The 10,085-nt window shown below is 50.7% G+C and overlaps 1 protein-coding gene across 1 annotated transcript in view; it reads right to left on the reverse strand.

The window, feature by feature from the left end:
- Positions 1–5,508: 5,508 nt before the first annotated feature.
- Positions 5,509–10,085, reverse strand: part of HPCAL4 (hippocalcin like 4) — an 11,487-nt gene continuing 6,910 nt past the window's right edge. The window contains exons 3-4 of the mRNA XM_014541610.1: positions 9,812–10,055; positions 5,509–8,898 (exon numbers count right to left, since the gene is read on the reverse strand). Of these exons, the coding sequence (XP_014397096.1) occupies positions 8,701–8,898; positions 9,812–10,055 (442 nt within the window). The 3' untranslated portion in view covers positions 5,509–8,700. The remainder of the gene's footprint in view (positions 8,899–9,811; positions 10,056–10,085) is intronic.

Raw genomic sequence — 10,085 nt, forward strand, 5'->3', positions numbered from 1 at the left:
CGCGCGTGGCTGCTGTCTGTGTGTGTGGATCAGAGGGCAGCTGGGCCCTCCTCCCTGACCGCCCCACTCCCGAAGCGAATGGGGTGCGGGTGGGGGGCTGGCCTCTCCGGCTCTCAGGTGAAGGGGGCCTGAAGCGGGGCTTGTGAACTTGGGATGGGGGAGAGAGGGGGAGGCCTGGCAACTTATTTCCCAGGATGATGAATCCCAAAGAAAGAATGAAAAGCTAGCTGTCCCCCGCCCCCAAGCTAACCTTGTTTCCCCCTCCGTTGCAAGGACCCGGGGGCCCCCTGAGCGGCGTCCCCTTCCCTCGAACCCTAGTCCATTCCGCGGAGGGGGTGGGGGGTAGTGGATGCACAGCTCCGTCTACCAGCGGGAGCCCGCTTCCGGCCGGGCGCACAGTGGCAGACCCAGCCCGGCAGCTCTTCCCCACCCGCGCAGAAGAGCCCTTGTCCGCGTCGGGACCAGACTCTCTGCGTGCGGGGTGGGCGGGGGGCAGATCTGAGAGACTCCCAGGGATTGATTCTCTCTCCAGACCCGAGTTCTTGCTGGGCCCTCAATAGCCAGCAGGGGGCGCGCACTCCCAGGCCCCACCTACCAAGCTTGGGTTGAGTAGTTAAGGGCTATGAAGTGGCTGGCTGGAGGGCGGGTGGAAGAGGAGCGCTGGAATCAGACTCCTGAACCACCATCCTGGAGTCTCATGGCGAGCCTAGAAGTGTGCACAGGTGGGTGGAAACAGCAGGAAAAAATACTGGCTTGGCCTGGAGGGCGTCTGCCTGGGACGGGGTACAGAATGGAGGGACCTGGACAGACTCTGCCTTCCTGGGAGGAACTAACCAAACCTTGTGTGGGAGGAAAGGGGAAATAATAACAATACAATATTTAGGATTGGGGAAGTATGTTTTCACTCGCCCTTCTCAAGGCTTGGTGGATTGTTTCCATAGATGAGCCCAAACTCTCTCCCATCCTGCCTGCCCTTTGGCAATGTGACTGACATTTCTCCCATCCAGCGGTGGGGTTGAATCTGAGTGGACTAATATTATGCTGTAGAAGGGATGTTATACAGTTCCCAAGCTTAAGCCTTCAGAGGCCTTGCAGATTCCATTTTTGCCCTCTTGGGAGCCAGCTACTAGGTAAAGAAGTCTGGATGTCCTGCCGGAAAGTCCACAGGGTGAGGCCGAGCGGCCCTGGAGGATAAGTAGCCAGTGGAGAACAGTAGTTTCCCCCGAGACTGTCAGCATCAATTGCCAGACATGAGTGGGCCGTCTTAGCTGTTTTAGCTCCAGCTCAGCTCCAGTGGGATCCTGCTGGATGAGTGACCACAGCCATGAAGCAGGAAAACCTCCCAGCTGAGCCCAGCCAACCCGCAGAGTCATAAAAAAATAAATTGTTGTTGTGTTAAGCACTAAGTTTTGGGGTGGCTTGTTACACAACAATAAGTAATGAAACTCTAGGAAGGGGTCAATTATTCTCAGGTGCCTCATGAAGGAGGAGGAGGACGAGGAGGAGGAGGAGGAGGAGGAGGAGGAAGAAGAAGAAATCACTTAGGAGATCATATAAGTCAGTGATGGTGAACCTTTTGAGCTCGGCATGTCAGCATTTTGAAAAACCCTAATTTAACTCTGGTGCCATGTCACATATAGAAATTTTTTGATATTTGCAACCATAGTAAAACAAAGACTTATATTTTTGATATTTATTTTATATATGTAAATGCCATTTAACAAAGAAAAATCAACCCAAAAAATGAGTTCGCGTGTCACCTCTGACACGTGTGTCATAGGTTCGCCATCACTGATATAGGTGGTTACTTGGGTGGGAGTGAGCACCTGACCCAAAGGTGAGCCATCCCCATGCTGTCCAGTGAACTTTGACCTGTGTGGCCTCGGTTGAAAAGTTGATCTGGGCCAGATTCCTCTTTTTCAAGAATTTGGAATTGGGGAACAGGGACTGGAAAGTCAACCGCAAGTGTGGAAGCTGAGGATGTCGTGAAATGCAGTTGGCTTCCAAGAGACCTGGATGAGCCTTAGTGATCTGTGAGCAGAACGAGCCGATCAGCAGGTAAAGATGGAAGAAGATGTGCAGAAGGGAGTAGAGACCCTACAAAAGAGGAACCATGCTGCCCTGAGAGGGAGCTACCTCTGATCCTGACAGTTTCTCAAGTCCCAGTTGAGGCTCTGGCTAAAGAGCCCATCTCTAAATTTCCATGATATTCTCCACATCACTTCAACAAATGCCTCCCTAAAGAGTTGGTGGTTATTGTTTTGTTTGTTTTTTAAATATGTTTTTATTGGTTTTTAGAGAGAGAGGAAGGGAGAGGGATGGAGAGATAGAGACATTCTGCTGCTTCCTGCACGTCCCCTACTGGGGATCAAGCCCACAACCCAGGCATGTGCCCTGACCAAGAATCGAACAGGTAACATCTTGGTTCCTGGGTGGATGCTCAACCGCTGAGCCACACCAGCTGGGCGCTGTTTTTATTTTATTTTTTCACTAGCAACCTTTCCCACCTTCTTCTTCTAGTAACTGGCCCTGCCTCCCTGCCTCCCTGCCTCCCTGCCTCCCTGGTCATAAGAATAGGCATGTGGCCCAAGTCTGACCAACTGTAGAGCCCAATTTTCTTGGACACAGTGATTAAACCAAGGATGAGCATGTGGCCCAGCTGGGTCACTCTGCCATACTCTTATATTTGGATGCTTGGAGATTGGGCTCTTTCTTCTCTGGGGCAATGTGATCTGGGAACCCTCCTTTCCCTGAAGCAGGTGAAAGATCATGGGGGATGCCCACCTGGGGAGGACAATAGGGTCACAGAGAGGCAAAAGCAGAAGCAGGGAGGGAGAGAAGGTGCAACGTTGAGCCTCTGGATCCAGCAGAGCCTGAACCTCCCAATTACATGAGCCACTAAGCCTCTCTTTTTGCTTGAGCTTGTTTGATTTTGTTTATTTGCAACCCAAAGCCTCAACTAACCCAGACTTCTTTACACATTTGCCCAGCTCAGCTGACAGGGAATCGCATGATGAACTGTGTACACGTGAGGAGCCAACAGTTTGAAGTTTGGGAGGGCTCCACAGAGGAGATCATTGAGACGGGAGAGGGACAATGGCTTGTGTACAGGCGCAGAAGCCTAAGAGATCCCTTAGGGAAATGGGGGGCAATTCGGGGTGCCTCAAATGCAGGGTGCAGGAGGGGGAGGGGATGGAAGAACAGGCTTTTGAAGTCAGCAGGCGAAAGATCCTGCAAGGCCTTGGGGGAGGTTGATACTGAGGGCATGATTTTTCTTTGTTAAATGGCATTTAAATATATAAAATAAATATCAAAAATATAAGTCTTTGTTTTACTATGGTTGCAAATATCAAAAAATTTCTATATGTGACAGGGCACCAGAGTTAAGTTAGGGTTTTTCAAAATGCTGACACGCCGAGCTCAAAAGGTTCGCCATCACTGCTTTAGGGAGGTCACTCTGCGCCAGGTAGATGGTGCAGAGAGCAAGCCTGAGAGCAGGAGGTGGACTCACCTGGGCTAGAGATGATGAGGGCTTAGGGGAAGTTTTAAGGAGATGGTAATCCAGGGCCTATGCACTCCAAGACAGGAAGGAGGCAGGACTCCCCATCCCCCCAGTGTGGCTTCAGCCAGGAATGGCAGCCCCCAGCTCTCAGACTTCTGAGTCACCTCCTTAGGTTCATGGTTGCCCTGAGGCCAGGTCAGCCTCCTTCCTCCGTCCTAATTGCTTCCTGCCAAGGCAGCTGGCCCCCTCCGAGCGTCCTTGAGAAAGCCCTTGTAAGAGCAACTGAGCGTTTCAGAAGGAAGCAGGCACCAGCAGCTGCCACTGTCCCCAACCCCAGGCAGGGGATAGTGCCTCTCTGACTACTGAGGGGTCTTCTGAGAGGAACATTTCACCACCAGCTCCCATCCCCAATCCTTTCCATATTTGGGTCAGTGTAGGGGGTCTCAGGGCTTTGGGCGGGGCTCCTGTGAATGCTATAACAAACAAATTATGCTCTACTCAACCTCTGACCGCACTCCACTTGTCAAGCTGTGCATATGACATGACAAGGCTGTGTTTGTTGAGAAGAAGGGGTATATTTTCCTAATTAGCCCGAAGGTGCCACCATGGTCTGGCTGCATACTTACAGGGATGCTTCCACTCAGAGGGGATCCCTTTCCCTAATTAGTACATAGTGCACCTCATGGACCATTGTAATCCTGGCTCATAGCCTCTCCCCGCCCCCCCTCCCCCATCTGCTCATTTGGGCTTGAATGATGCCTTCCACTGGGCAGAGGGAGAAGCCGAGCCCCACTATCTGCTGCCACTAGCTTCCTTCTGGGGGAACTGCTCTGCCTGAAGACCCCGCATATCAGCACCTGGCCTGGCCATAGATGATTGGACCAAGGGGTCCCACCCAAAGCTAAGCTGAACCAATCAGATTATTTTGCTTTTGAACTGGAGCTAAGAGACACAGAGGGGCATTGTCCTCGCTGGTGAGTCTTGATACAGAGTTAGGATGCAGCCACTTTGTGCAGGGAAACCCAGGAAGTCTGGAGAGAAACCCAGGAAAAGATGCAAATATTGCCAAGGGGATAAGAGCCTGTGAGGCCCAGAGAAAAGAGAGAGGCCCATTCTTAGTTCTAGTTCCTGAAGGCCCAGTCGTTCTTGATTTTCCACCTTTAGGGTCCCTTGTAATCTGCTCACTCCTTTCTTTGAACTGTCAAGTGGGTCTCTGTTTCATGTAACCAGAGTCCTTGCTAGAATAAGGACCTCCGTCCCAAGGCGTTGCTGAGGTGCTCCCACGGTGTGAGCCCCCCCTTGCCCCTCTCTCCAGCCCTCTCCCAGCTTAGAGAAGAGCAGGAACCCTCGGCACAGTCACAGTCACACCTTTTATTCACTGTCAGTGAACACACACACACACACCACAGCACAGGGTGGAACAGTGAGGACAGTCACTGTGGGCACAGCCAGGAGCAGCACATCCGGAGGGGACAGGGCCAGAGTGGTGAATGAGCTGGCAGCACCCCTGTGCCACCCAGCCCCCTCCTGCCCCAGGCCTCAACACTCCCAGAGCCTCCGCCAAGTAGGAAGGGCCAGATCCCCTGAGAGGCCTGGTCCTGCCCCCACACTCTGGCAAAGGGAAAAGAAAACCCTGAAAATCTCAGAGAGAAAAATCCCATGTTTTTCTGAGACTTTTCAATTGCAGGATTTGAATTTTTTTCAAAACTGATGAATAAAATATGTAGAAAATATATTCTTGCCCCCACAGTGATCTCTAAAGCCAGCACAAAGCCTCACCCAGGGTGGGTCTTCAGGAAATATTTGCTGCTTTAGTAAATTTTTGTGTAAAAATTTACAGTGTCAGCTTACTACCGTGCCTAGAAACCCCAGGTATTCTCCCCTCCTCCCTCCCTCTCTCTCTCTCTCTCTCTCTCTCTCTCTCTCTCAAAATTCATTTCTACCTCTAGGGACTCTGCCATTATCAGAAAAAGATAAAGTGCCTTTGCTTATGGGCTTCCTTTTCCTTAATTTTTGATTTAAGGTAGGTTATGTAATCCTGACGATAGCTCAAAGGACTGCAGTGGCCATCTGAAGTAGCCCTTGTTGATGATTTTTAGAGATAAGAAGGAGCTCATCAGTTGGACCAAAGATTGAATGAGGACAGAATACAGTTAGAAGATAGATTTGGAATCGTGCAATTCAGAGTTGCTGCAAGAAGATACAGAACTTCCAAGGAGAGTCTGGATATATCAACGTCTTAACTGTCTGTATATTTTTGAGTCTATGTGAGTCATACTTCCATCTCTGCTAACCTTGTGCTCTGTGACAAGTCCCTCTCAGCTGGGGCAGAGATGGGAGGACTGCCTCCCTTCTCACAGCAGGGCCAGTGCTCTACCACCGGAGCTCCCAAGCAGCGTCCTTAGGACATCAGGAGCAAGTGGGAGCCAGGCCTGGCCTGTCTATGGCTCCTCCCATTAGCGAGATGGTGATCCCGGTCCCTGGCCTGGCATTATGTATTCGGCACTGCTGGGTCTTTGGCCTCACCAGCAAATATCAGCCAGGGATGTGTGTCCAAAAGCTTGGAGTGATCAAACACGCCCTCGCAGGTAGGACTTGCCTACCAGCTGGGAAAACACAAAAGCAGTTCTCTTAGGGAGGAAGTTGATGGTAGAGACAGTGCAAGACGCTTCCAGGGTTCCGAGTCAGAGGCCTCCTAGGACAGCACTGATTTGTAGGCAGAGCTGCCCAGAACAGAAAACAAGATGCTCGAAAATGTGGGGACTTCAACCCCAGTTCCTATTTCTTTTTGGAAGACCACAGCTTCAGGAACTTCTTAGCAGGAAGCTTGTAAAAGACCAAACTAACTTAGCTTGCCCCCCAGCCAACCTCTGTGCAACTCAGAGTCAAATAAATGAGTAGGGGAGAGACTCTGAAGGGAAGAACCTGCTTAGAGTCTTGGGTTCAAGTCTTGGCACTGTGCCACCTCCTGACTCTGTGCCTTTGCACAAGAGACTCCCCTTCTCTGTGCCTCGGTCTCCAAGTCTGGAGAAAGGAAATGGGAAATGAAATCCCCATTTCCCTAGGCTGTGAGCGTAGAATAAGATGGGGTGGATGGCAAGCCTTTGAAAGCCATGAAGTTCTGTGTGATTGGGAGTTGAGTTAGATTCAACGTTTGGGGGATGGGAACCCCACTTTGCAAAAAGCCTTCCATTGGAAGTGTCAGCTGAGCCAGGCTATTGAGTATCTGGGGTGCCGATTGACAGCACAAGATACACTCATGGCCAGCTCCTGAGAGCAATGGAACATCCTTTGAGGCGTTACTGGATAAAAGCCTACTGGTGACTGCCTGAGGATGTGAGTTCCCTAGCCTTGGTAACAGGCAGGTCATAGACAGGATAGAAAGAGGTGGCAATCCAGTGGCCTCGCTACCTCCAAGAGCAGCAAGAAGGAAGGCCCAGTAGAGTTTTGGACCAAAGGTCCACATCCCCAAGATGAGAGGACATCCTGCAGAGAGAGAGGACAGGTGAACACTCAGAAGTAAAAGACAAGCTTCATTGCTTCCCTGCAGGTACAATCCGCACCCCCAACTCAGCAACCATTCCCTGTTCCCACCCTGGGCTGACAGCACCTGTGTACTAGACTGTTTTCACCAGCAGTTCAAGAGGAAGTCAACGGTCACTGCACATGAAAGCTAACTTCTGATCACAAGTATAGGAGAAAGTAAAGGGAAAGACTTAAAGAAGCAAGAGGAACTGTCTAGCAGCCAAAGCATGCAGCTGTATAGCTCATGGATCCAAAACCGGGAAGCAGACATTGGGAAGCAAAGCCAGTGCACTTAGAAGATGATGAATTACCTGCCCGATTTAAGATTTGGAGTTAGAAAAAGCTTTTCAAATGGAGCATGCCCAGCACATTTTTAGGCATTTGGTCCATAAATGCAGCCTGGCACCTAAACACTGGCCAGATGGGCTCTTCTTCTAGCTCCTTCTACTTCTGTAGCAGTGAAAGAACAAGCCCATCCTTGAAACTAGATCAAATCCAGAAAGGAACTACCAAGATGTGGGAAATACACAGTCTCACTCTCAGCGAACCTTGTTTTTGTGTTTCTGAAGACAGCACCTAACCAAACAGAGTTGCTCACGGAATTGAAAAAGATCAGTAAAAAGGAAGCAGTAGAAGCTGCTGATGGCAACAGCTCAGGATTTAGCTTGATAAGAAAAAGTGTTTTCTGGTGAGTTTGGTGGTGTTTCCCTCTTTTTTTCTCTCTCAGTGCTTTTTCCCCATGAAAATTAGCATTTCTGTATTCATTTTATTATTTTATAAGAAATCAAGTAATATAGAGTATGTTTTAATACCCTAAACTAATAAAATTACTTTAGCTCCTTTTAAGGGTACTAAAAAAAATTAGGTATTGCATAAATTTCAATTTTTCTTAAAACTTCCACTTACATGGTTCCTAGACTTCCAAACACTTCATTTATCCTCCTGCAACTCTGCATAGAACGGAGTGGAAAGATTTAATAGTTCCTCTCAAACTAACCAGCCTTACCCACCCTGTGCTCAGCTGTGTTCAACGTCTCTGACCACTGGAAGCCTGCCTCACTGTGTGAGCTTCCGGAGGGCACAGAATGTGTCCTGTAGACTACCATATCCTTAGCACCAAGAGGTGCCTGACATTGAACAGGGGCTCAATGACTGTTAGCTGAAGAAAGGACCGAATGAACGCTCCAAAGACAGGAGCCAAAAGAGCCAGGGAGAGTCGAGGGAACAGGACAGAGACCACCTGTAAGGGATCTGGGTCCTTAATAAAGGACAGACCCAATTTGGCCCTTTAACTGGGGTGTGTGGAACCACATCTTATAAAATATAAACCCAGGAAGAACGGACTTTCAAAGCAGAACCCCAGCCTCCCTCCTTAACCCTGCCTGTAGGGGCAAAGGCTAACTCCCCTTTGCCCAGTGGATGTTAGTTCTGGGCCAAGACTGGGGGTGGGTCTAGACCACAGGATACCTGAGGATCTCTCTTCTCCAGGGTGAAGTGGTCCCTCAAAGATCTTGATTGAGGGGAGCAAGGGCTTGGGCACAGGGGTGGGTGGGCCAGAGAATGAGGCTGGAGTACCCCTCCCCCTAGGGAAGGGCCAGCCAGAGAGGTCATGGGGTTGGGAGGTGGCCACGCTCCTCCTGGCCAGGGCCCTGCCCCTCACCAGCCTTTGCTCTCTACTTCTGCATGTCACACTGCAGCAGCAGCACAATGGATGGGTCACTCTTGGCTGCCTCCTTGAACTCCTCCAGAGTAATCTGGTCATCCTTATCCTGGTCCATCTTCTTGAAGATCTTGTCCACACGCTGCTGGGGCGTGAGCCCATCCTGGTTCATGCGCATCATGATCACGGTGCCCACCATCTTGTAGATAGCCTGGTGAGGAACGGGGGCAGGAGGATTGGGGGTGAGTGAAGGGGGTTTGGGGGAGGATGCTGGAAGGTGATGTGATGTATGATCGTTAAGACTGGATATTTAATGAGCATCTCACACTAACATGTCTAAAACCCAACTCTTCACTTTCCACCTGCTCCTCCCCAGGCATTCATTTCCTGTCTCAGGAAATAGCAAATTCATTCTTCGAGTTGTTCAAAAACCTTCACACTATTCTTGACTCTCCTCTCATACCCACGTCCAATCCTTCAGTGAATCTCGTCCCAGGAAACAGCAAATTCATTCTTCGAGTTGTTCAAAAACCTTGACACTATTCTTGACTCTCCTTCTCTCATACCCACGTCCAATCCTTCAGTGAATCTCGTCAGCTCTAATTTTGCAATAAATCCCAATCAATCCCATATCCAACCACTTCTACTGACCCTCCATGGCTGTCACTTCCATCAGATCCTGACTGGGCTGCTGTGAAGTCTCCTAACTATAGTCTCCCTGCTTCCCATGAAAGCAGGAACTCTGAACAGCGCCTGGCACATGACAGGCATTCAATACACATTTGTTGAAAGAACAAGGAGCTAAAAGAACTTAGGCTCTGGAGTCAGACTCCCTGGATTTGAATCATGAACCACCACTTGCTACGTTTCTGTAAAATGGGGTTTCTGACAGTACCTACCCTCCAGGGTTGTTGGGTAAAGGACTTAGCACAAGGCCTGTCCAACACCACGCTCCCAACCCATGCTAGTGGCCTAGGAAGCGGGGTGGGGGGAAGGTGGGTGCAGCGAGGACGCTCCTGAGGCCCGAGGAGCTGGCTGGAGAGGGGTGCAGAGAAGGGCCTGGCAGCGAAGACAGGGGGCGCGCCACCCCGCACACCCCCGCCTCTCTGTCCGCCCCAGCGCACCTCGATGATCTCCAGCATCTCCAAGCGCGTGATGCGCCCGTCGCCGTCCAGGTCGTACATCTCAAAGGCCCAGTTGAGTTTCTGCTCGAAGCTGCCGCGGGAAGTGACAGAAAGGGCGCAGATGAACTCCCGAAAGTCGATGGTGCCGTCGCCGTTCTTGTCGAAGGTGCGGAAAGCGTGCTGAGCAAACTTGGAGGCATCGCCGTAGGGGAAGAACTGAGGAGGGGACGCAGGGAGTTGGGGCGCCGCGATGGCCTGGCCTCCCTCCGGCCCG

Source organism: Myotis brandtii, unplaced genomic scaffold, assembly GCF_000412655.1.
Source record: "Myotis brandtii unplaced genomic scaffold, ASM41265v1 scaffold274, whole genome shotgun sequence".
Classification (NCBI taxonomy): Eukaryota; Metazoa; Chordata; class Mammalia; order Chiroptera; family Vespertilionidae; genus Myotis; species Myotis brandtii.